General features: G+C 23.6%; 7 protein-coding genes across 10 annotated transcripts; 4 read left to right on the top strand and 3 right to left on the bottom strand.

Annotated features, from left to right (window-relative positions):
* The first annotated feature begins 698 nt into the window (after positions 1 to 698).
* LOC551545 (reticulon-4-interacting protein 1 homolog, mitochondrial) lies at positions 699 to 3,520 on the top strand. The gene is made up of 8 exons (XM_623938.6): positions 699 to 1,067; positions 1,439 to 1,679; positions 1,818 to 1,963; positions 2,106 to 2,255; positions 2,331 to 2,620; positions 2,685 to 2,870; positions 2,998 to 3,175; positions 3,238 to 3,520. The coding sequence occupies exons 1-8, from the start codon at positions 1,020 to 1,022 to the stop codon at positions 3,439 to 3,441; spliced, it is 1,443 nt and encodes a 480-aa protein (XP_623941.1). The 5' UTR covers positions 699 to 1,019; the 3' UTR covers positions 3,442 to 3,520.
* A 461-nt stretch (positions 3,521 to 3,981) lies between these two features.
* On the bottom strand, positions 3,982 to 6,160 carry LOC412308 (flap endonuclease 1). The gene is made up of 8 exons (XM_006559608.3): positions 5,972 to 6,160; positions 5,784 to 5,886; positions 5,551 to 5,717; positions 5,313 to 5,422; positions 5,053 to 5,256; positions 4,596 to 4,814; positions 4,201 to 4,383; positions 3,982 to 4,119 (listed from the first exon to the last, which is right to left on the bottom strand). The coding sequence occupies exons 1-8, from the start codon at positions 6,051 to 6,053 to the stop codon at positions 4,048 to 4,050; spliced, it is 1,140 nt and encodes a 379-aa protein (XP_006559671.1). The 5' UTR covers positions 6,054 to 6,160; the 3' UTR covers positions 3,982 to 4,047.
* Positions 6,161 to 6,550: 390 nt separating this feature from the next.
* On the top strand, positions 6,551 to 10,325 carry LOC726537 (probable ATP-dependent RNA helicase DDX27). Its single transcript, XM_016913749.1, has 13 exons — positions 6,551 to 6,729; positions 6,811 to 6,999; positions 7,238 to 7,328; positions 7,389 to 7,528; positions 7,604 to 7,909; positions 8,037 to 8,164; positions 8,283 to 8,480; positions 8,563 to 8,707; positions 8,810 to 8,991; positions 9,055 to 9,386; positions 9,482 to 9,730; positions 9,805 to 9,886; positions 10,001 to 10,325. Exons 1-13 carry the CDS (start codon positions 6,643 to 6,645, stop codon positions 10,089 to 10,091), a joined length of 2,220 nt encoding a protein of 739 aa, XP_016769238.1. The 5' UTR covers positions 6,551 to 6,642; the 3' UTR covers positions 10,092 to 10,325.
* A 1,569-nt stretch (positions 10,326 to 11,894) lies between these two features.
* LOC551462 (sister chromatid cohesion protein PDS5 homolog B) lies at positions 11,895 to 18,985 on the bottom strand. Of its 4 annotated transcripts, none has more exons than XM_006559609.3 (17): positions 18,700 to 18,985; positions 17,833 to 17,984; positions 17,530 to 17,724; positions 17,187 to 17,377; positions 16,856 to 17,063; positions 16,270 to 16,776; positions 15,895 to 16,193; positions 15,447 to 15,789; positions 15,253 to 15,357; positions 14,731 to 15,150; positions 14,281 to 14,643; positions 13,874 to 14,120; positions 13,509 to 13,756; positions 13,137 to 13,433; positions 12,729 to 12,764; positions 12,560 to 12,610; positions 11,895 to 12,498 (listed from the first exon to the last, which is right to left on the bottom strand). In XM_006559609.3, exons 2-17 carry the CDS (start codon positions 17,911 to 17,913, stop codon positions 12,442 to 12,444), a joined length of 3,648 nt encoding a protein of 1,215 aa, XP_006559672.1. In that variant the 5' UTR covers positions 17,914 to 17,984; positions 18,700 to 18,985; the 3' UTR covers positions 11,895 to 12,441. The 4 variants fall into 4 exon arrangements, with proteins under 4 accessions (XP_006559672.1, XP_623860.2, XP_006559674.1 ...); XM_623857.5 differs by having other exon boundaries at positions 13,889 to 14,120; positions 18,700 to 18,984; XM_006559611.3 differs by lacking the exon at positions 12,729 to 12,764 and having other exon boundaries at positions 13,889 to 14,120; positions 18,700 to 18,984.
* Positions 18,986 to 19,538: 553 nt separating this feature from the next.
* LOC726013 (40S ribosomal protein S20) lies at positions 19,539 to 20,360 on the top strand. Its single transcript, XM_001120524.5, has 3 exons — positions 19,539 to 19,673; positions 19,862 to 19,967; positions 20,049 to 20,360. Exons 1-3 carry the CDS (start codon positions 19,671 to 19,673, stop codon positions 20,303 to 20,305), a joined length of 366 nt encoding a protein of 121 aa, XP_001120524.1. The 5' UTR covers positions 19,539 to 19,670; the 3' UTR covers positions 20,306 to 20,360.
* A 4-nt stretch (positions 20,361 to 20,364) lies between these two features.
* On the bottom strand, positions 20,365 to 22,448 carry LOC726500 (eukaryotic translation initiation factor 2 subunit 1). The gene is made up of 6 exons (XM_026442132.1): positions 22,298 to 22,448; positions 21,844 to 22,089; positions 21,509 to 21,740; positions 21,195 to 21,427; positions 20,965 to 21,080; positions 20,365 to 20,891 (listed from the first exon to the last, which is right to left on the bottom strand). The coding sequence occupies exons 2-6, from the start codon at positions 22,079 to 22,081 to the stop codon at positions 20,706 to 20,708; spliced, it is 1,005 nt and encodes a 334-aa protein (XP_026297917.1). The 5' UTR covers positions 22,082 to 22,089; positions 22,298 to 22,448; the 3' UTR covers positions 20,365 to 20,705.
* Positions 22,449 to 22,743: 295 nt separating this feature from the next.
* On the top strand, positions 22,744 to 27,068 carry LOC726482 (ubiquitin carboxyl-terminal hydrolase 20). The gene is made up of 4 exons (XM_026442209.1): positions 22,744 to 23,386; positions 23,508 to 25,262; positions 25,368 to 25,639; positions 25,721 to 27,068. Exons 1-4 carry the CDS (start codon positions 22,968 to 22,970, stop codon positions 26,020 to 26,022), a joined length of 2,748 nt encoding a protein of 915 aa, XP_026297994.1. The 5' UTR covers positions 22,744 to 22,967; the 3' UTR covers positions 26,023 to 27,068.
* The last annotated feature ends 326 nt before the right edge of the window (positions 27,069 to 27,394 follow it).

Below are 27,394 nucleotides of genomic sequence, written 5' to 3' on the forward strand. Positions count from 1 at the left end.
TAAATTATAGATAGTATATATAATAATAATATTTCTTTTGATTTTTAAAAACATATATAAGAATTATAGAACGAATATATTTGCTTTAATAATAAAAATCAATTTATCGATTAAGTTTTATTAAAGTTATCATTTTAATTTTGCACTTATCAAGAAAAATTATCAATTTTAAGATATTTAAAATTATGCATCCGTGATTTTATCACTAATAATAAATAATTACTGATTCTACAATCGTTATTTTTTTAATGAATATAAGAAAATAAATTGTGAAAAGTATACAAATCAATGACTGAAAATTTAACAAAGTATGATGCATATATAATGAACACACATGAATTTATATATACTTATATGTATAGTTGCGTAATTCGAATTGTTTTTCTTACAAAGTTAATTATATAAATAATGGATTTATAATTTGTAAAATACATTATATAAAAATAAAATGCAAGTAAATTTTTATCAAACAAAAATATTATTTAAAATTTCAAAAAATTTCAAAATATCTCAAAATAACATATATTTTTATTAAATGTATCTTTTCATTCAACAAAAACATTTTTATTTTTTAAAATAATTTACGTGTTTTTGTTCTCTTTTTTCTTTTGTATTAACGAAAATAAAACTATTTTTTAATAATTAACTAAAATTTTATTAAATTTCATTATTTTTTTATCACGTGATAGAATTTCATAACTGTCGTTATATCACATCAAAAACAAATAAATTTGCGCCAAACTTATATAGGACAAATTAACCTTTTTTATTCAATACGACGTTATTTCTTTTAAAATTTTTTTATAATTATGAAAAAATAATATTTAAATAATATGTAATACAAGGACAACTATAATTTTCAATAATCACGAAGCAAACTTGATATCTATTTTGAGTTATACGTAATGTGTTAATCGTTTATTTATAACACTACTGTGCTGCATTTTCAGCTAATCGAACAAGTAGAATATAAAATGGTATATTATATTTGAACTGTCAAATAACTTGTTTATAAAATCATGGACGAAATTTGGTTTCATCTATCTAATCAATTTGAGACACTTCAGGTAATTATAATTCTTGAAAAAATATATATTTTAAATAATTTATATAGTGTATGATTTTAATATCATATAATAAATTCATTAAATAAGCTTTTAAGAAAAAAATAATATTTTTCTTGTAATATTTATAGTTAATAATTTGTTTAAAAAAATATTTCTAAAACTATAGCAATTCAATTTTATTAATTATAAATTATTAATTAATAAATTATATAAATTATATAAATTAATTAATAAATTATATTATTCCTAATTATAGATTATATTAAATAAGAAAAGTTCATTATTAATTATTTATTTCATTTATTTTTGTATAAAAAAAATTTAAATTATATTCAATTTTATATTTTTAAATATGGATTTTTTTGGAAAAGATTCAAACCTCATTACTTGTACAACAAGGACAACAATGGATCATAACATGGTTCGCTCAAGCACGTCAGGTTTTTTATAAATTATACAATAATCAAAACATTCAAAATGTTAAAGAAATTGTACAACATCTACTTATTTGGATTGAAAAAACATGGGAATACTTACAATTTCAGTATTATAATATACATTTCAATATCACTGGATTTTATAGACAAATAAAAACTTTTTATAATAATGAAGGTATTAAAATAATGTTAAAAATTTTGTGATTTCATATCAAAATTAATTGAAACAATGTTATAAAATTTATATTAAAATATTAAAATAATATCATGTTTAAATCTATAATAATATAATATAATTTTTATTTTTTTTTAGTGTCAAATAGGGAACTTGCATTTTGTTTAGCAGGTTTAGTTGTTGGTACTTTACTTGGTTATTATATTAGAATTACTTGGGAACATGTGCCTCGTCACATGCATCATATAAAAGCTATTATATGTCATCATTACATTGGTATTGAGGTATTGTATTAAATTAAAAAATTTAAATAATAATAATAATAATAAATTCATTTATATAATAATATAAATTCTAATTTAAAATACAACTAAAATATTTATATTATTTAATATATCCATATTGAATCTATTATAAACAATGTAGGGCGTATCCATGATAGATGATGCAGAAATGCCTATGATAGAAAGGTCTAATGAGTTATTAGTACAAGTTAAAGCAGCCTCTGTTAATGTTGTCGATACAAAAATTTGCAATGGTTATTCTAAGATTTATAGAAGACTTCTTAATTATGGTGTATGTACACTAAAAAATTATTTTTTTATTATCTAAATCATATTGTTATTATATTTATTATTTATTTATTTTTAGAAACACAAAGAACTCCCAGTAACTTTAGGTAGAGACTGTACTGGAGTGATAGTAGGTATAGGACAAAATGTTATTAATTTTGACATTGGGGATGAAATATTCTTAGCTGTACCTTCTTGGGCTCCTGGTACAATGGCAGAATATATAGTAGTCCCAGAAAGTCAAGCAGTTAAAAGACCAAAACTTTTTACTTTTGAAGCATCTGCAAGTCTTCCCTATAGTGGATGTTTAGCTTGGGATGCCTTAATTAATAGGTCTACAATTCAAGAGGGCGATGCAAAAGGAAAACGGTATTGTAAAATAAAATAAGTATTGTTTGTATATGTAAATAAGACTATAAAATTTATTTTTTAGAGTACTTATATATGGTGGAAATACACCTGTTGGTTGTATTTTAACTCAATTAGTTAAATTATGGGGTGGATATGTACTTACAATATGTACACCAAATGCAATTCCTGTATCAAAAGCCTTAGGAGCAGATAATGTTATATCATTGGATAATTCAAATATAGAAAAAGAATTACAATTACATGACAAGTAAGTATAATGTAAATTTTAACATGAGAAGTAAATATTAAATTTATTCTGAATTAATATTAATATTAATAATAAAATTTAAGCTTTTGATTAAATTTTTAGTATTTGAAACTAATTAAATTTATAGATTTGATGCTATATTTTATACTGGAGGTCAACCAATTGATGAACGTATATTAAAACAGAATTTAATGCCTTATGGTTCTTATGTCTCTACAATCCCTGAACAATTAATATCTGACTCATTAGGTTTTATATTTAGAAGTATATTTGCTGGATGTGTACGAATAAAGTTACTAGTTCAGGTATATAAAATAATAATTAAAAATTCAATATTATTTAATATGCAGTATTATATTTATTGTAGTATGTATTTGGATTCAATATGCATCAGTGGAAAGAAGGTTCAAAAATTAACACAGCATATTTGCAAGCATTGTGTGATTTAGCTGATGCTGATCAATTGCAAATGGTTGTAGATAGAGTATATGGTCCTTATAATATTGAACAAGCATTACATCACATATTAGATCCTAATGCTATTGGTAGTACTATAATAACATTTCAGTGACAATTAAATGTTATACATTTAATGTTATACATTGTAGAAAAGTTTTCAGTTATATAAATATTGGTTTCCTTTATTAATATATGTTATATGTATATAATATCCATAATACCTAATCACTGCCAAATACCATCCAAAAATTGAAATTCTAATTTTACATAAGATTATAAAAACAATAATAAAAAATTTTAATTAATGTATGTAATGCAACCAGTAAGACTGAATAAATGTTGTAATGAAATTATTTTACATAGGCAAATTGTTATCCATTTATATATGTAAATGAAAAAAAATTGTAACAAAAATATACAACGAATACAATCAATAATATTAAATGGTACACATTATACTATGTATAAAAATGTATAAAAAACATTTTTATTGTATAAAAATGTAAAGTGAAAATTAATTAAATTAAATATTATTTATATATGTATAATCTATTTTATGAAATAAATATAAAATTGTTTAAATATTTTTAGAATTATTTGCAATAATTTTATATATCGACAATATTATAAATGATTCAAATTGAAATATTTTTGTAAACATTGATATTCATATTTGAAAAAAATTAAAAAGTTATAATAGTTTACAATTTTTAAAGAATTATTTTGGTCTTCCTCGTGGTTTTCCTGTATTTTTTTTAGTCTTTTTAGTTGTTCCTTTTGTTTCTTCTATCTGTAAAAATATAATATATATATATTAATTTAAGAGAAAAGAGAAAATAATATAATATTAAAAATTGTTACTTATACTTACTTTACGTTTTGTAGGAGTTGAATTTGGTAATACTTTGAAGAATGTATCCAATCTTCCTTGAGTGGAAGTATTTCGTGCTTTGTGTAATTTTTTTGCACCATTTCTTACTCTTTCCTCATTAAATTGTTTATCACCACATAGGTACTTTACTAAATTTTCTTCATCTGGTTCTATCCATTTTAACTTGAAAAACATACATATTTATGTACATATTTCATGTAAATATTTATTATAAATATAATAATAATAATAATAATGTACTTGTTAACATAAATTATAATATATAATATATAATGTACCAATATATAATATTAACAAATAAGTTTATTATTATTATACAACCATCAATTAAATGAATCTATCAAAATTAATTAAATATAAAATTTTAGACTTACATCAATTGTTTCAGGATCTGTTACTTCAGGTTCTTGAAATAATAATCGAGCTTGTTTGTAATTCCAATCTTCAGGAATTGGAAATTTCTTAGTATCCAAATTTTCTATAATTTTTTCAAGTGTCCTATGTGTTTTAATTAATTCAATAGCTCTTTTCGGTCCAACTCCTTTAATACTATTTGTATAATCACAACCTAACATTATACAAAGATCAATGAACTGTAAATAATAGAAATAATAAATAATTAATTTTTAAAAAATGAAGAATAATGAATATAATATAATTTATGAGCAATTAAAAATTTTAACTAATGTGCTTAAATTTTATTTTATATTATAATTATATTAAAATTTTTATATATCTTCTTATAACATTTTTATAAAATGTTATAAGAAATATTGTATATTTATATAAATAATTAATAACAAAAATATTAATATCATTATTTTTACATACTTCATCATGACTTAATTCAAGACCTTCTAATACTTTATCTTGATGAAATTCTTGTACAGGCATTTTTCTTGCTTCACTAAATGTTAATCGTCTGAGTAAAATGTTGCATCCAAAAGTAAGTGCATCCATATCTTCTGTAGCAGTTGCAAAAACTTTACCAGCCTTTACCATAGCAGCACATTGTGCCTCAGCTTCACATGGAGCCTATAAATATAATATATTATAGTGAAAATTATAATTAATATTTCATTTTTACTCACATCAATATAAGGAATACCCATTAACTTCAATAATTGTTTAGCTTCATCTGCATGCTCTTTTGTAACTTTTACTAATCTTCTGTTAAATTTTTCTATATCTTCTGCATTTCCTATGTTCAAAATAATATATAAAATATTACAAAAAAAGTTTAGAATCATATTTATATAATAATATAATCAAAAATAATAAATTATATTTATTAATTTTAAAATTAAATAATTGGATATTTAGAAATACCAGCTTCTTCTGCTGCTTGTAATAATTTCTGTGCTTCGTCTCTCTTTTCAGCTCGTTTTGCTAATTCTCCACCCTTTAAATTTGGTGGTTTTCCATCAAATACATATACAGGTTTTATTCCTTGTTCTACTAAACGTATTGTTCGATAAAACATACCCATTAAATGACTGTAATACAAAGAGTTATCAAAGAATAATATAAAATTACATAGATATTCATTCATTATTCATTACCTAGTTGTTTCACCATCTACGGAGGTAAGTTGAGCGCCTTCGCTACGTACTGCTATAAGAAATTGATATAAACACATAGATGCATCTATAGCTATTTTACGACCTAAAATAAAAAATGAAATATTCTTTTTATAGTAAATTTTGATAAATATTTGAATAAATATTTCAAAACTCTAAATTATTCATACCAAAATAATGTTTCAATTCTTGTTCTTTGATAGCATTTGGTGCAATATCTGCTATTAATTTCGCTAAACCCAAAATACCCATAGTAATAATTAATCACTCACGTTGATTAATAAAATTATTCAATAATTGAAACATGGAATCAAGCAAAGATGTGTAAAGCAAAAGGTCTTTCGCGCCAATTTTACGTTCTATAATAATCATCATAATATACATAATATATATATTATATTAAAATAATAAAAAAAAATTATTGTATTATTCATTAAATTTAAGAAAATTGAAATTATCAAATATTTATTGCATAAATATTTTTTTTATATTTAATTTTGTTTTTTAAAAATAAGTAAAATATTAAATTTAAGCAATCTAATTTATATTATGAAATATTCATGAAAATTGAATTTAATAAATTTCAAAAATTATATTATTACATATATTTTAAATTAAGCATAAAATGTATATTATTTTTATAGAAAATAAATATTTTATTATAATCTATAAATAATATCATTAAAATATTTTTAATGAAAATACGTTAAAAAATTAAACTTTAGCTTATTGAATTGATATGTACATATAGTATCTATGTATCTATACATAGCAGTGCATTTTTCCACGTGGTTAAGTATTTGGAACTAAATATGATTTTATAATATATTTGACACGAAAAATGGATAATAATTGTGATTTAATAAAAACAATTGTTGATGATCAAGAAGTGCCAAATTTCTCTGAAGATTCTGATATCGAAAATGATGTAAGATATAATTAAATAAATTTTAATATTCAATTTTAAAAATGATTTTTAATTTAAAAAATTAAAAAATTCTCAATATAGTTTCAGCCAAGAAAGCGAAAAAAAAGAGAAAATAAAGATTTTGATAATAATTTTCAATTTTTAAATGATGTTTCCGATTATAATAAGGATACATGGAATGACTTGAACAAATATATTAAACGGAAAGCTAAAACAAAACTTGATGATAAAATTAAAAAAATTAGGAAAGGATCTGAACATAAATTATATGTACATATATATTATTATTATTTTTATTACTAGAAAAGTTATCAATAATAATAACTATATTAATATTCTTATATTAATATATAAAATAAAGAAAATACATAAGTAAATAATTTGTAAATATACAATATATTATATTTATATAATATAATTTTATATTATAAAATACTAATTATGATAATAAAAATTATTTTATATTATATTATTTATAATCTGTTATATTTATGTATTTTTTCTTTAGAATGAAATAGATAATGAATCCAACATAGATATATCTGAAATTAAAAAAATAGATGATGAATTATCTATATCAGAAGATGAACTTAAAAAAGGTAATGTTATTCATTTCACAAAATAAAATAAAATTAATTATGAATTTTGTTTTATTTTAGATATATTTAAAATTAAAGAAAAGAAAAAGAAAAAGATTACTAAGAAAGCTAATGAAGAAACAATTGACTTTGAAGAATATTCAAATATAGAATCTCATGCAACATTTCATCAAATGAATTTGTCACGTCCTTTGTTAAAGGTATAATATAAATATTAATTTTTATAATATAATAAAATTTTATATTATTTCATTTACATATATATATTTTTAAAGGCTATAACAGCTATGAATTTTGTTCATCCAACACCTATACAAGCTGCTACTATTCCTGTTGCATTAATGGGTCGTGATATATGTGGTTGTGCAGCTACAGGTACTGGTAAAACTGCAGCTTATATGTTACCAACATTAGAAAGATTGTTATATAGACCATTAGATGGTCCTGCTATCTCTCGTGTCCTTGTACTTGTTCCAACAAGAGAACTTGGTGTGCAAGTTTATCAAGTTACAAAACAATTATCTCAATTTACAACAATTGAAGTAGGATTATCTGTTGGTGGTTTAGATGTAAAAGCTCAAGTATGTAAATACATTGTAATTTAATTAATAATAAATTATATATAAATATATTATATATAATTAAATTAACTGAACAAAAATTGATTGAACACAAATAAATATTAATATATTTATTATTATTTTTAAGGAAGCTGTATTGAGAAGAAATCCAGATATTGTAATTGCTACTCCTGGAAGATTAATTGATCATTTAAAAAATACACCAACATTTTCATTAGATAGTATTGAAGTGCTTATTTTAGATGAAGCAGATAGGTAAAAAATATATTTTATTTATATTTCTTTCACATTCTATATATCTATTATAACATTATTATGTTTAATTTAATAACATTATTAATAACATTAATAATATTATTATATTTAATTTAAGGATGTTAGATGAATATTTTGCAGAACAGATGAAATATATAGTAAAGCAATGTTCAAGAAGTAGACAAACAATTTTATTCTCAGCTACTATGACTGAAGAAGTAAAAGATTTGGCTGCTGTATCTTTAAATAAGCCTGTTAAAGTATTTATAGATAGTAATCAAGATGTTGCTTTTAATTTACGCCAAGAATTTATTCGGTAAAATTATATTTATTTGTATATTTTTTATATTTCCTTTAATATATTCATTTATTATATATTATTATTATTTATTATATAGAATACGAAAAGAAAGGGAAGGAGATCGAGAAGCAATCTTGGCAGCTCTAATTTGTAGAACTTTTCATGATCATGTTATGGTTTTTGTACAAACGAAAAAACAAGCTCACAGATTACACATTTTATTAGGATTATTAGGTATTAAGGTAAATTATTAATTATTTTAGTAAATATTAAGAAAGATTAAAAGTTATAATATAATTATAAAAAACTTTTTTTTAAAATAATTCTTACATGTAATTTATTAGGTTGGAGAACTTCATGGTAATCTTACACAACCACAACGTCTAGAAAATTTAACAAAGTTTAAAAATGAAGAAATAGATATTTTATTAGCAACAGATGTTGCTGCAAGAGGATTAGATATTAGTGGTGTAAAAACTGTAATTAATTTTGTAATGCCAGCCACTATGCAACATTATATTCACAGGTATTAAATTTGTATATACAAGTGTGTTATAGGAAAAATAATTATTTTATAATTATTTATCAGAGTTGGAAGAACAGCTAGAGCTGGTCGTGTTGGAGTATCAGTATCATTAGCTGGAGAACAAGAACGTTCTCTAGTTAAAGAAATTATTAAAAATGCAAAAAATCCTGTAAAGAATAGAATAATACCTTCTGATATAATTGACAAATATTACAAAAAATTACAATCTCTTGAACCTGATGTAGAAAAAATTTTAGAAGAAGAACGAAATGAAAGAGAATTAGCTAAGATAGAAAATCAGGCAAATCGCGCAGAAAAATTATTAAAGAATGAAAGTAATAAAAACATTCAAAGGACTTGGTTTCAAACTCAAAAAGAGAGGAAAGAAGAAAAAGGTTATTTTAATATTTTCATTTCTTATTTAAGATCATAGTTGTATAAAATTCGATGTACAATAGATTTTTAAAATAATTTATATTATTATTTCTAGAAAGACTATCATTAACTGAAAAACAATCAAATAAAAAAGAGAAAAAAAAGCCAAATAAAGAACCTTCAAATATAGTTGAAGAAAAGAAAAAAAAAGCTAAAGAACCTAAGAAAGAAACAGCAGAAGATAGAGCTAAAAGAGAATTAGAAAAAATTGCAGCATATCAAGCAAGATTAGCTAAGAAACAAAATAAACTAAGTAAAATTCGTACAATTGTAGATGATGATAAATTTACATCTAACAAAAAAGGTATTATAATAAATTATTATCTTTTTAATTTTAAAAGATTAGACATTTCTTTTGTAATTTAAATTTCTTTTTAGTATTACAAAAACGGCCTAGATCTTCATTTGTTGCTGATTTAACAAATACAAGTAAAAAAGCTGTAAAAAAAATGCGTTATGAGTAAGTACATTTTATTAAGAATAAGATAAAAAGAAATATTACATATTTTATCATATCATTTTTATAAATATTATATATAATATTATCTTTATAAATACAATTATTTTGTTTTAGGGCTAATGTTAAAAAGAATCAAAACATAAGAAAAAATGCAAAGAATTCAAACATAGGAAAAAAGGATAGAAAAATTTTTAGAAAACGTTAAACTAAATATTAATATTTGTAATTACATCTTATTAAATACATACCATTTTACTTAATTTCTTTTATTATAGAACCGTTACAATGCGTCACTTATGTCTCACAGATTGACAAATGAATAGCACTGATTAATTGGTTTTATTTTCATCAGAATATGTATACTCTGTAATCTATAACCTGTTTGAAAAATTCCAGTACTATGCAATTAATTTTTTGTAAAAACAGATGTTTGATAATATCATAAAATATAATTGCAAACCATTTAAATTTATAAATTATTTTAAAAAATATTAAACAAAATTTTATAAAACTTAACAGTAACAATGCTTTGTTGATGAATTATGAATAATATTTCATACATGAAAAAATAAAGAATAGCTTTTACAAATTATTACAAGAAATAAAATTTACAAAATTTGCATTGTACTGTAATTTCAATGAAGAGGTAATAGGTATGTATTAATTCTATAATGTTTATTATAATAAGATCAAACATTCATCATCATTCACAGCCTCATACATCATTTTCATTCTCATCTTAATATTTAATACACTTTTAATGCTTAATGCTAAGGATTCTAACAATGAAAAAGGAAATTTTATAAAACCTAGGCCCATTTTAAATTATTTAAATTTAAATTCAAATTTGTATCCAATTTTTGGATTTTTTTATAATAAATAAAGATATTTACTTTTAATTTCAAATATCAAATAAATTCTATAAATATAAAATTTTAATTCATTTATTCAAAAATTTTATTTATTTTTAATGATTGTATTTATAAAATACAAGATATTTTTAAAATATCTTATGTGAATATATCATGTTTAAAATTATCGATATTACATATAAAGTAAAAGAGATTTATGTATTTTTAGCACTAAATAAATATTTATAAATTTAATGAATATTTTTTAGCATCTTATAAAATACGAAATAAAAATATTTTTTTTTATTTAGTTATTCAATGAAATATTTGTTGAAATATCGAAACAATACTTTGACTACATTGTTTATAAACAAAAACTTCTGGATACAAACTTGAATTAAAGTGATACGAAAGTTGTTTTTATAATACATACATAATAATGACAGTAATGTAAGAATAACTGTCATGTTTGAGAATGATAAACTTCAATCGATTATTGATGGTGCATTGTCAATACTTTGTATAACAAAAATTTTCACGAATAATTTTTTATATTAATGCGCACTGTATTTATCGAAGATATATTTATATGTATATATATATATATATTAGATGCTATTGAATTACTTATAAGATCATCTTGTCTGAAATAAATTAATAATTAATGGTCGTGCGCTGACCAAATTTCATTTATTAAATTAATTTTAGAATTAAAACATAAACAAATAATTTTATAAGAATATGTATCTTCTCAAAATAGTAATTACCAAAACTATGTCATTTTTTTAATAAAATAATAATAGTAATAAGACAATAATATTAGTAATAATATGATATAATATAATAATAATGATAATCAAATTAATAAAACAAACAACTTTGGATCACAAAGCCAATTAACACACACCCTTTTGTCTAACATATGATGTTCACAGAAATCCAACAACGTTATGTTGTTCTCTTCTGCTTATAAAGATTCAATGTAGTGTATTATTTCGATGTATTTCGTATAATAAATATGATTTTCGATTATTTTTTTACTGGAAACTACAATTAAATTCGATGATATCATGTATGAATTTTACTATTTGAAAATAGTTTGTTACAAAAATTTTGTATACAGTCTCATTGATCTATGAAGAAAAATGCGCATGAAATAGTATAAACACTTGTATTCATCAATGCAAAAGTGAACAATACAACAATTGTCAGATATTTCACAAGGAAGAAAGACCTTCAATTGGGAAACATTCATAATGACTTATGTAAAAAAGATGATAGTTACACATATTACCAAGTTTTAAAGATGATACTTTTTTGTATCATTGAATGTGCCATTGTTTTCTTAACATATAGTGAAATTAAAAAAAAAACAAGTTCGTGTTTTTTTTCGTAATTAAAACAAATACATCTTTCAAATAGTCAAATACTAAATTTTTAATTTTCTTGCAAATGCAATGCATCTCCACAAAATTTTTTGACTTGTAAGCTTACATATATTATTTGACGTTAATGTATCATTATCTTAACATCTTACTGTCTAGACATACGCGAACGACAGGTTTATTAATTGTTGTACATAACCAAAATATTCTGTTTTCTAATTTGTAAAGTATTTTTAGATTCTTTAATTCTTATGATCATCACGTTCCTCTTAAGTCTTTCCCCTATTCTTAACATCCCTTTGAATGTTCATTCACTTAATTATTTATTTACTTTATCTGATTCTCTTAATGCCCTCTTTGCTGGTGGTTCTTCAATCTGAAACAATATATTTTTATTATATATTAAATTATAAATTAAAATTTTTTTTTTTACTTACTTCTTCCTCTAAACCAGGTAATTGAATTCTAGTTTCTGATGCTTCTGCTGGCTGTAAATAAATTTAAAATTTAAAATATATGTTATTTATGATATTAAAAAATATGAAAATATATTAAAGAATAAAAATTATATGTATATAAAAATATAAATAATTTAAATAATTTTACCTGTGCGTCAATACATTCCACTTCTCCAATTTGCAGCTTGAAATTATATATACTTACATTTCTTTTAGAATTATTATTTATATATAGAATTATTCACAAAAAACAAAACATATAAATATCCCAATTTATTATCCTTATGATACATATTTCTTCTATGTTATAAAAATAAAAAAGAAGTTTAAAATGAAAAATATTTATAATATATTTGCTATCTTGAATAATAAAATTTTATCTTAAATATTTTTTATATAATAATATTTACATGTTTTGTAATTTGTGATTAATTTTGTATATCATTTATTAAAAAATGATAAATTTATTAAAAAAAAAAATTTTTTCTAAATCATATTTCCTATAAATCATTTCCCAATATATTTATATTATTATATTATCTTATAATTATCTTACCCTTGCATCAGTTTCATTTGGCCCAATGCCTACTTCTTTTTGTTGTTTGGACTTAGCTCTACGTTGTGGTCTTTCACTAACAGAATGTGCATTATGAAGTGAACCTTTCCCTTTAGGACTCGACATATTTATTTGCATTTCAGCTGGTAAATAATTCCTAGTGTTGGCTAGTAATTCATCTGCTCGTTTGAAATACATAGTAGGAATTCGTGTTTCACTTGGGAATTCTTTCATATCAAAATTTGTTGTTTTTGTATATATCACATTCATGGCCAAATCACAAACAGCCCATAATTTCTGTAAATGTATAATAAATATAATATATTTATTTTATAAATTAATTCATAAATAATTAACAATCGAATCAATTACATAATTCATGTTATTATCTTCTGGTTTTAAAGCATCTTTATGACTTTTCATTCGTTCTATAAGATTTTTATAAAAACCATAACAGTAATATTCGTTTTTTGTTATAAGAGGTTCTAATATAAACCATAAACATTGTTGTATCACTTTTAACTGATTAATCATTAAATGACTGGTGAATTCAGGATCATGTGCAAGAATAGGGACTGCAAATACTAGCATATAATCAGGAAGAATATGAGGCAATTGACCTATAATAATAATTAAATAAAATTATTTACTAATACGTAATTTTTTTAATAATACATATATATATATATTAAATAACGAAAAAAGGAATATTAAACAATATTTCGATAATGCCTTACTATTTAGTTTCTTACCCATGGCCCGTTCCACAGTACCCAATGACAATGTCTTAACATAATCCCTCCTTTTGTTTATATCAGTTTGCATATAAGTTTTTAGGACACATTTTAATCTTTTGTCTTGTTCTTTGCCAGCAAGAGCATAATAGCCCATAAAATCCAATGGTAAACATTTATTTGGAATTCCTCTTCCAAGTCCTTTATGTAATTTACTACCGAAAGCTTCTCTTACTTGTGGAACTTCATCCTATAAATCAATTTGTATTAAAAAAATGATATTGTACTATTTTTTATGAATTTCCTTTCAATAAAATTGTCTTTACATCTATAAATACAATCTATAAATTTATTTAAAAAAAAAGAAAAAAATTATAGAATCATAGTTTATAAAATAATATAAAACACACCACCATAAGTTGAGACAAATTATAGAATTGTTCTGCTGTAAATTGATCACCAACACCTTTTTGTTCACAAATTTTCAGCATTGAACAACCAGCTTGTAACCGTAACCAACTCATTTCTGCTTTACTTAGACGACCTTGCTGTAAAAGATCTCCCTTGTTTACTACAAATGCATTCAGCATTCTAAATGTTTTCTGTGCAGAAAGCACATCAGTCTTCAATCCTAATAACCAACGTGCCATACATTTTAATCCTTCTAATCTACAACGTGTTTCTTCAGGTAATTGATCTTCTCTGCACCAATCTCCTTCAATGGTGTCAGCAGTTTGTTCACTGCTTTCTTTTACTAATAACTCCTTGACTATCTATTAATTTTCAATATTTAAATTAAACCAAATCATATTTATATTTTATATTATAATTTGTAAATAATAGTATTATAATAAAAATACCTTTCTAGACACCATATTTTTTATTTGTACTTGATATTTTTCTGGTAAATTATAAGCTATATGACCTAATGTAACTATAGATGTTCGATAATATTCTGAAGTTGGTGCAAGATTATTCTTAATTCTTTCAATAATTTCAGGAAAAATTGTATCATGGATATTGGTCATATTAACAAATAAACACCTTACAGCTTGTTTTGCTTGTTTTGGTGTTCCTGTTTCTGCAAAATTTTTACATATTGGAACCATGAGGTTCATAATATCTGGTGCAACATCACATAAAGGTTTATATTTTCCTAAAAATGTAAAAATCGAAAGAACCAATGGAGCTACCATCTCATCTTCTAATTCCAAAAGATGAACAAGTTGCATTAATATATCGTTATGAAGAAAATGTGGACCAAATACAAATGAAAGCATCTACAAGAAAAATATATACTTTTAAAAATTAATCAATTAATAATTTTAAAAATTAATTATGAATAATGAAAATATTTATGTAAAATAAAATTATAAACATACCACAAGTAACCTTAGACCCTTTTCACCTGCATTATTTGGATTAAGTCCAACTTCTTCTATTACATTACCCCCTTTTAAACAATCTAATACATATCCAATTAAAACCTATTAAAATATAATTATAAATAATATGAATACGAAATAATTTAGAAAATTGAGATAAAGCATATGAAAAAATAATTATATGTACTTACCCTAATTGCTTCTTCATCAATCATTACAGAACTCACTCTTTCTAACAACATTTTTATTGTATTGTAATATAAATTTGTCATGACAGGTTGACCTAATTTTTTAAGAACCATACTTATTGTATCTGCACATTCTTTGCAAGAAACATTTGGTTGAACTATTGTTTCCATTCCTTGTAATAATGCTGAATCTTTTCTCATATGAGCACTAAACTTCTGTAAAAATTCTTGTACTTTCATAGGATCGGGTAAAAAGCGAGATATTTGATGAATTTTAGCTACGAGTTCTACCATAGCATCTGGTTTTTTTACAATCTCTAACCATTCAACCACTGCTCTCCGTACACTAAAATATAGTATTTTATATAAAAATATGAAATAAATATAATATAAAAAAAAATGAAAACTTGATCTAAAAGTATAAAGTATATCTTTAAAAATGTTAACTTACGCAAGTTGATGTTTTTGCAGTTCTACAAATGCTTTAGATGCATGATCATCAATTGTACCTAATAAATGATATAATTTTTTCATTCTTTCTCCAGCTGGTAATTGATAAGGTACTAAACAAGTATTTAATAATCTTTCTACTAGTAATCTATCTTCCATGCCTGCCATATAATAACCATGTAATATTTTATCTTTTATCCAAGTAACAGCCTTTTTTGTAGCTTGCGGTACATCCGCATCATTTAAATGTTTTTTATATATCATTGCTAATCCTGCCATCGCTTCTTTCCTGATTTTAAACTATAAATTAAAATAATTATTAAAATACATCATATTTTACAATCAATAATAGCATGAAAAATGAAAAATAACATACTTTTTTATCTAATGTTCTTTCTTTAACGAATTCTAACAAATCTTCACTATCTGACACCACTTCAAAATCTCTTCTGGCAGTGGTTACTATAGCCATAACAACTTCATATCGAACACTTTCATCTGCATCATGTTGTCTTAATTTTAAAGTATCGGTAATATCTTTTCTCAATTCAGGATGATTTAATAAAAAATGCATTGAATACTGCACACATTTGATACGAATTGATACACTGATGTCATTAAACCTTCCTAAAAATGCACGCCACAATTGCGTATGTTGCACAGCTAACTGAGATCCTTTTTCAGAAAACATTCTTGCTAACAATGCTACAGCACCCAATCTTTCAGTTTCAGAGGAAGATTTTAATTTACATTCTAATTGTGGTAGGACGGACAACAAGACGCTTGGACATATATGATTCAATTCATAAATTAAATCATATACTTTCTTGCAAATTTGTAAGCTCTTTTCTTCTTTGCCCAAGATTAATACGTGGTTAAAGAACTATGAATGTTAAAAGATAAAAAGTATTTCTTTTTTTTTATTATCAAAAAATAAAAAATTTTAATTTTATTCTACTCACTGCTTGAATATATGGTTCTAATGTATCGCTACATTTAATCACTAATTCTTTTGCAAGTAAATATGCATTTTTTTTCTGTGTTTTGTTTGGTTCTACAATATTCATAAGTATGATGTCTAAAAGTTCATTGCTAACAATATCTGATTCTGTAATAAGTGGACACAATACATCTAACATAAAACTCTTGACTTTTCCAGAATGTTCATCGCTAAAAATATAATAATTACAATTCAATATTTATTTAAATAAATAATGATTATAATTTATTGATTACATATAATTTATATTATAACTACTTATTAAATATTATATTTAATTATATTATACTTACTTCACTATCCTAAACATAAGAGAAAAAAGTGCACAAAAGATTTCTTGACAATCCTCTAATTCAAAACACATATTGAATGATTTCACATATGCCAAGTTTTCCAAAAGATAAAAATATCTTTTAAAAGCAGGATCTTTGGGATCTTTTAAACCAGCTAATTGTTTAATAAGAAATAAAAATATCGTTTTAACCTACGAAATAGAAGAATTTAATGCACTATTAAATTTAATTTGCAAACAAAATTTTTAAAAAATACTTAATGATAAAATCATTTATAAATTCTATTCTAATATTTATTCTACATATAAAACTTCATAATTTAAGAATAAGAAATTTATATTACCTGTTCTGCATCTTTATATGGTGCTTCTGGAGCATAAACCCTTAAAACATCAGCAATACAACAAGCAATGAGAAGTTGTACATCTTTACTTTGATGCATTAAAAAATGTTCTTCTGCTAAATGTAATGCAAGTGGTATATATTGTTGATACATTCCTTCATCTTGGCCCATTGCTTGCAATGTATGGGCTAATGTCTATTTAATTAATTTCAATATCAATTATTTTTATTTACTTATCTATTATTTTTTTGTACATTGTCTTTTTAATGAATATTTATGATAATATTTATGAATTAAATATACCTTTAATCTTCTAATAAGTTCATCTGGACCAAGATCTTCCGTAACAGACCTACACCCTTGTGGGTAAACTATTTCTGACATGTTTGCTAAATGATTCAACCAAATATGAGAAATTTAATATCCTTAAAATAATCTAGAACACCGTCCAAATTCTGTAATATTATATGTTTTATTAGTTATTATTTTATAATCATTATTCTTTTTAATACTTTGAATAATAAAACTATTCTAATAATAATTCTAATAATAATATGTTTTAAGCAATTGAATCTTATAAATATTTTAATATTTCACAATATAAATTATAATTTAATGCATTGAATAAATATATTCTATAATATGAAATTGATTTTTATACAATGATTAAAGAATTATATAATTATATAAGAAAATATAACCCTTATAATATTAAAATAAGAAAAACACAAATATAAAATCAATAAATAAAAAAAATTAAATTGATCAAAAAGAAAAATAAACATCAATATTTATTTTATTATTGAATTAATAACTTTCATTTTTATATATGATTTCATATATTATATTGGTTTTTATGTCAACACAAATAATAAATAAAAGTTTCTACATGTGTATATACTTCTCACATAACAGAAATATGACTTAAATCAATTAATTAAGAAACAAAATAATGTATTACCTACTGTTTAGTTGTACTAAAATACAGTGTAAGTATTTTAAAACAAATTATAATGCACATCATGTAGGTTATGTCTATGATCAGTGCATAAATATAAGAAAACAATGTAAACAGTATTGCTATTTAGCATACATATAAAAATAAAGAATTTTTAAATACATTATTATATAGAAGATATTGAATATTATATTTATTAAAAGACATATTACCTCAAGATATGCATAGGCACCACAAGGCCTGTGACACTCAAAATATCAATAAAGCAAATATATGTGATGGATACACGGCACTATCTTAGTTTCTGGAGTTCACACACTTTCACTTTATAATTATTACTAAGTGCGAATATATCGCCTTCGACGTAACTTTCTGAATTTCTTGTAAATATTTGGCATGGTAAAACAATCAAAATGTTAGCAAAAATGTAGCGAAATCGTTTTCATAAACGGTTAAGCGTGTCAAAGGACGCGACAGCGCAATTCGATCACTTGAAGTCATTCACATTTAAGTTTATTGGAGAATACTTCAGATTCTAGTTGTTAAACATACTAACATAAAAATACTAAAAGGAAAATAAAAATAATATTATTGGTTAAAAAATACGAAAAATATATACATTAATAATATACAATGATTATATATATATATATATCTAAACAAATTTAGATAATTTAATGAGAATTTTTAATTATTCTAAAGTATGACATTTAGATATATATCTAACCAGTGATAAAATTTAAAACAAATGATATTTAATGTTGTTAAAAATTTGTAATTAGTTAATTAATATAGATTAAAATTAAAATTTACATTAAATTTGTCAAATATTATATATTTTATTAATAATCTAATTTTTATAAATAACTATAATATAAAAAAAATATAAATATTAATTTTAGATTTTAGAATAAAGAATTAATTTAAAATTTAATAATATATAAATATATATATATATAGAATTATTTATATATTATAATTAAGATATTATAAAAATTTTTATCGATGTATTTGGATCAAAATTTGTTAGCATTTGAAAACCTGAAATATAGACATAACCGGAAATTATATTATATCCTATCTCTTTCTGTTAGCACGCGCAACGTGTGCATGCATTGGTTCAGCGCTGATCAATTTTATTTAAAAAGAAATTGATTATCTCGACCAGAAAAATAATTAAACAATGGTGTGTGGTTATTTCAATAATTTTATACTGCAAATGTAAAATTTTATTTAATTAAATACTTTTATGAATTATAATTCTTTTATATAATAAATTCGATTTGTTAGGTTAGTTCTATATAACATGAGGTTTATAACTTCATGTTTTTAGTTCCAATGCTATTGTTTATATTTTATTAAATAATATTTTAGGCAAGTACAAAAGTCGACAATCCTGAAAAACCAGGACAAGAAGTAACTCCTATTCACAGAATTAGGATTACTTTAACTTCACGAAATGTGCGTTCTCTTGAAAAAGGTAAATTATTTTTTATTATTTCTATATTGTTTTATATATTATAATTATTATATATATATTTTTTGATAAATATTATTTTAGTTTGTTCGGAATTGATTAATGGAGCAAACAAACAAAAACTGAAAGTCAAAGGTCCAGTTCGTATGCCTACGAAGATTTTAAGGATAACTACGCGTAAAACGCCATGTGGTGAGGGATCAAAAACATGGGACCGTTTTCAGATGCGTATTCATAAAAGAGTTATTGATTTATATTCACCATCTGAAATTGTAAAACAAATTACAAGTATTTCTATTGAACCTGGTGTAGAAGTAGAAGTTACTATTGCAAATGAATAAATAATTTAAATAAAACTATACAAGATTTTAATAAAAATATAAAAATATAAATAAATCAATTGTGTAAAATTCATTTATATTCTAATAAAATCACAAATACATAATATATTACAATTAACATATAACATATAAAAAATTAAAATTTAAAGTTTTTAAATAGAATATTAAAAATATATTCCTAATTATACAATAATTTTTCTATTAATAACAATTTACATATTATTAATTTGTTTATTTCATGAAGTTAATAGAAAATTATATATAAATTATAATACATTGATTTTTATATATCTATTTGAAATATTTTGCATAATGTCCAGTAAGGCAGTAGCACACTTATAAAAGTATGATTGTGATTCAAGAATTGTCAGAAAATGAAACTTGGTAATTTATTCTATATTTATTCTTCTTCTTGAGAGTCATTTCCAGGTTTTTTATCTTCTTCTACACCTTCACCACCACTAAATCCATCCATACCTTCTACTTCTTCTTCATCATCATCACCAGCAACTTCAGCATTTTCAAGTTCAGCCCGTTCCATTTGTCTTGCTAATTCAGCTTCATCAGTAGCAGTAACAACTTTTGGCTATAAATTATTAAAAATCGTTGTAATAAAATAAATATTATAATATGAATAAATGATAATAAATTTAACATACAGCCATTTGTACATTAAATACACCTCCCAATGATGTTATTTTATTTTGAATAGCATCAATAGCATCATTTAATGCTTTTAATCCATCTTGTTTTTCTGGTGTAGATGTTGTCATAACTAAAAAAAAAAAAAAAAATGTAGATGTTATATAAAAAAAATAAAATGATTTTAATTATTTTTTTCAATCTCAAAATGAACATCTTGGAAAATTAAAAAAAAATACAGATATACCATATAATGGTGGTGCAATTAAATTAATTTTAATTGGAAGTTCATCAGTAGAAAGAGCTAAACCAGCTTTTAAAGCAGCTTTAACTGCATCAATTCCTTCATAACCATAACAAGCTACTTCTACATCTGCTCTAATTTTAACTGCTTGAGAAGTTAATTTTCGTTTAATATTATTTAATAATACTTCCTTTGTATGATCATCGAGACCACATTCTGCTAAAATAGATGGATCCCTAAAGTAATAATGTTTTAAAAATTACTAAAACATTGCAGATTGCATATTTTCTTTTATAGTTTTTATGTTTTATACTTACAGAACTGATTGCTTAAAGAAATCATATGCAGAAGCTTTTTGTTTTTTATACTTTTCTTCAAAATGCCATGCAGTTTTTTGATATAATTCCTCCAACTGATCATCACTATCATAATGTAATAATTCTGCAACATGTCTTAAAATTGAATTAACAGCTTTTGCTTTTGCATATCTTTCTGTGCATTTTTCTACATCTTCAGCTGATACACGTCGTTTACTAAGATCAATGTAACCTACATTAAACCATTTAATAAAATTTTAAAATGATATATAAATAATAAATATATATAAATAATTTAAAAAGCTTTCAATTCATAAAATTTTTATATATTTTACCTTTCTCTTTGTCAACTCTGATAACAACAACTGGTTCTGTTTTTCCTACTCTAATAAGTTTATTAATAGACCTAATACGTCTTCTGGATAATTCAGAAAGAAGGATCATACCCTCTATATTATTATATTCTAATAAATGTACATATGCTCCCATTTCAGCTATGCTACGTACATTTACCATAACTACATCTTCCACTTCTGGGTATTTTTCTTTATAAAATCGGCACGATAGTACCATTTTTATTGCTATAAAATAAAATTTATTTTTTTTTATTTTATATACTTATATAAAATAATTTGTTTTATTTCATAATTTTTTATCAGTAAGTAAATAATAAATAAATAGAAAAACATTTACTTCTGTCAAGTATTTTGATAAATAGAAAACAATAGTTTATCATATAGGTTAATTTTAAGAATTGAAAATATTGTATAATATATTTTTTATAATTACCAAAATGAATATATTTGCACAAAAATTGATGAATAATTTATTTATATTATTAAAATACAATTAGAGTATAAAAAACTTATTGATGTATTTTAATAATCCATGTGCACTTCTCTTTCAATTTTCAATCAGGTTATTAAAAGAAATTTACAGCGGTGGTCAACTTTATTCGTTTTATTCACTGATAATATTTTATCAACGCGACATCTATCGCAACGAATATCTTTAAATAAATATTATATAATTAATATTACTATATATAAATTATCAACTTTTGATATAAATATATATTTAAAATAAGAACTCATGTGAATTATATTTTTTTAATTTAATTTTAATATAATTTACAAAAGAAAAGTAATATACAAATTTATTTTAAGTTTCAATTCGATTATCGATTGTAACATGTACACCAACCTATATTCTTTTTCTTATATTGGCTATTCGATTATAATAGCTAATTTTCTGGATACAACTATCTCCAATGACAATCGTTTTCGTGGATAATGTTCGATTACCAAGAACGACATGTCCCAATCAGGTTAGAAAATGATTATAATTTTATTCGAGTCGCGTGTAAACCAAATTTAGACGAATGTGAAAAACTAAAGTGTACGCGCGATTTCGCGTCCTACGATCAATAATAATCGACAGGACAAATATCAAAATCCAAATGCCTTTAATTTCGAGGAATTGTCCTCATATCGCCAATCGTGGTGATCTTGCTTTTATTGAGATCGTTGTGTCTCAAAAGGAAAGATTTAAAAAATGTAGTGAATGTGATACGGATGGGCCTAATTTATGGTTATGTTTGTTTCCTGATTGTCGTTGGGTCGGATGTCCAGAAACACATTTGGATCATAGTACTGTACACAACCAAAAATTTCCTAATCACTGTGCTCATATGAATCTTTCTACAAATCGTATATGGTGTTACTCTTGTAAAAGAGAAGTTATAACTAGGCATGTACCATCACCATCAATATCACCTACTCAAGTGGATATAAAAGCACAAAATAATAAGTTTTCTGGTGATGCACCTATTAACATAGATTGTAAAACTGATGATCTTAATCGACTTATATTGGATAAGTAAGTATTATAATTATTTTTATAAATATGTTCTTTATATATATTTTTAAAAATATTAATATTATAAATTTTTGACATACAAGTTTTTAAGAAATAAACATCTTCTTGTTTTTATAAATAGGTTCTATGGAGAGCTTATAAATAGAGTAAATTATGAAAAAGATAGATTATTTAATGAAAAATCTGGTGATTCACCAGATAGTACAGATTCAGATGAGAGTAAAGATTTTTCTGGAAAACCAAGAGGTCTTGTTGGTCTTCAAAACATTGGTAATACATGTTATATGAATGCAGCACTTCAAGCTTTATCAAATGTACCTCCTTTGACTCAATTCTTTTTGGATTGTGGTCATATGGTTAGCTATATGTCCAAAGATAGAAAACCTGGTTTAAGTTTAAGCTATTTAAACCTTATTCGAGATATGTGGAATAGAAAAACAAGAGGATATGTTGTACCACATGGAATATTATCAGGTATTCGAACAGTTCATCCAATGTTTAGAGGATATCACCAACATGATACTCAAGAATTTTTAAGATGTTTCATGGATCAACTACATGAAGAATTAAAAGAACATATTGAAGATGATCGTGACAATATATTGAGATTGAAGGGATTAGGAGAACAATCTTCAGATGAAGATGAAACCGAAATTGATGGAAATGGTTCTAGCCAATCAGATGCTGAATATGAAACTTGTGATTCTGGAGTAAGTGAACAAAGTTCTCTTAGTGATGAAGGTGAACGTGGTACAAAAAGAAGATATTCTCGGGTATCTCAGACAGAAAAATTAAGAAGTAAATTTACAAATAGAAGCATCAAAAAATCAACTGTAGATCAACCATTTTCTCAGCCACAAAGATCAACACAAAATTCACCTGTGAAATACAGAACTAAAAAACAAATGAAAACACGAAGTATCATTAGTGATATATTTGATGGAAAACTTTTAAGTAGCGTACAATGTCTAACTTGTGATAGAATTTCAACAAGAGTAGAAACTTTTCAAGATTTGTCATTACCCATTCCAAGTAGAGATCATATTGATATGTTACATCAAGGACCTTTAACACCACAGAAAGCAGGACCATGTTCTGATGTTGTATATGTGACTAATCAATCTGGTTGGTTATCATGGTTTTTGCAATGGATGCGTTCTTGGTTCTGGGGACCAGTTGTTAGTCTTCATGATTGTCTTTCTGCATTTTTTAGTGCAGATGAACTTAAAGGAGATAATATGTACAGTTGTGAGAAGTGTAATAAGCTACGTAATGGAATTAAATTTTCAAAAGTTTTAGAGCTACCTGAAATATTATGTGTCCATTTAAAAAGATTTCGTCATGAATTAATGTTTAGCTCAAAAATAGCAAATTATGTTTCATTTCCATTAGAAGGCTTAGATATGCGACCATATTTACATAAGGAATGTGTATCCAAAGTAACAATGTATGATTTAATATCAGTCATTTGTCATCATGGAACAGCTGGTGGTGGTCATTATACTTGTTATGCATTAAATCCTATTGTTAATAAATGGTTTGAATTTGATGATCAATGTGTCACAGAAGTCTCATCAGAAACTGTAAAACATTGTGAGGCTTATGTGTTATTTTATAAAAAGTGGTCACCAGAAATGTTGCAGTTGCGTGATAAAACTATGGAATTGATGGAAATTTCATCTAGAGAATTATCTGATTTGAATTTTTTTGTATCACGACAATGGATAAATCGTTTTAATACATTTTCGGAACCAGGACCTATAGATAATTCTGATTTTCTTTGTCCACATGGTGGTGTTAATCCTGTTAGAGCACAATTTGTAGATAAACTTAGTATGCCTATTCCACAAGCAGTTTGGGAATATTTATATAATACGTAAGTGCTACATAAATTATATATTTTTAAATATATATTTTTTAAGTTTTTAAAAATTATTTTCTTAATCGGAATTTAAGTTCATTAATTAAAATATTATTTTAGATTTGGAGGAGGTCCTGCATGCACACATTTATATGAATGCCCAGTTTGTGAAGAAAAATATGAATCATTACAGAAAAGAAGACAATATGAAATGGAAATATTTCAACAATTAAATCATAATACTGATAATCCTACTGCTATATATGGATTGGCTATGGCTTGGTTACGTCAATGGCAAAGTTTCGTTCGTGGTAAAGAGACTCAGCCACCTGGACCAATTGACAACAATTCTATTATAATAAATAAAAATGGTCAAAATATCCTTAAAGTTGGTAAGTTTTAGATTAAAATATATTCAAATGCAATAAATTTATATATAACATATTTATAATAAATATAATAATTATGTATAGGTTCAGATTATGGACAAATACCAGAAGAACTCTGGCAATTTTTTTTAACTACATATGGTGGAGGACCAGAATTAATGTTGCATTCATGTCAAAGACCTGTCTCTGCTCAGTCTAATGTATCATTACATTCCACTTCAAATTCAAATTTAGATCAGAATTTTAAATCTAATCGTATAGAAGCTAAATCCAATAAACTCTGTATAACTAGGAGTTCTGAAACAATTTCACAACCAGATAGTGCTATTGAAAGTTTAACTTCAGATAGTGATTCACATCAAACACAGAGAGATGTCAGTGAGTAAATTCAATATTCTATTATTATATATACAAATGAAAGCTTCCACATGGACCCTAAAGTTATAATTGATATCCTTATATAAAAGAATTAATTTTTAATTGTCATATCCTAGTTATGTTACAGATTATAGTTAGATTTATAAAACAAAAGTAACTTCTTTGATAAAACTATTTGCACAGTACTATTTGTACAATATTTGAAAATTGTGGAACATTATATAAAAATTTTAAGAAATGTCTATATATCTCATGGCATTTGCTTGTGTGTTTTTTGTTTATCACTATGTGCAATTTAATGTAAATTTGTGGGTGTTAAGTGTATTTGGTGGGCAATTAGTTAGTACAAAATTTGGTATCTACGACTGTATTATTTAAAGACAAATATTTAGCTGTATTCTTAGCCTAAGCTGATGACATTATTAGTCCTCCGACTTTGGTGTTAAATTTAACACTTTTCCTCTTTGTATATTTACTATAATATCTATGTGTCATTCCTGCATATGAAATGTCCAAATTTACATATTTTCTGGTTTATATGTATTCATTAAAAAAAAAAAATGCATACATTATATAAATATAAGTGGAAGACTGAAAAATAAATCACAGACTTAATTTAGCAGAAATTTTTAGTTAATGAGAATAAAATAAGTCAAGTGCATCTGAAACTATAACACAATTTTACAGATAATAATACAATCAAGCTTCTTATCATAGGAAATTAGTAAGACTTCTACAACAATTAAGTTATAAATTTATTGATATGTACATCTAAGTAGAAGTCAAAAGCATTTTTTGTTATGATCTCACGGCCTTATATTGTTACCAGAATTATTAAATCCAATAATTAGCGTTTAATTTGTATACAATATATTATAATGAAGTATTCATATTGTATGCGTGAAACGCTTGTTTGAATGTTATTATAATTTGAATTACAAAACGCAGGGACACAAATGATTGTAAAGTTAATATGAATTATTAATTATCACTGTGAAAAGTAACATACCTAAGATAAAATAATAAACAAGTTGATTTCTTTATTTATTAAAAACTATTGCTTATGGTTTTCATTAATACCTTTAATATTATATCTTAGTAAATAATATTATTTTTCAAAACTATGAACAAGTATTTAAAAAGATAGATCATTGTATGTAATCGATTTTATTGAGTAACTTTTCTCGTTTATAAATGCAAGTATTTTATATAAATCCATTATCCATTATTTTGGAATATACGAATTAAATCTATTATGATTATACAATCTTTATTGAATGCTTTATTTCTTGTTCGTCGTATTAAATGATATACTTTATTTATCTTTTAAAATATTCTTATCTATATTCTAAACAATAAGTATCAAATATTAATTATTTA

This window comes from Apis mellifera, linkage group LG8, assembly GCF_003254395.2.
Source record: "Apis mellifera strain DH4 linkage group LG8, Amel_HAv3.1, whole genome shotgun sequence".
NCBI lineage: Eukaryota > Metazoa > Arthropoda > Insecta > Hymenoptera > Apidae > Apis > Apis mellifera.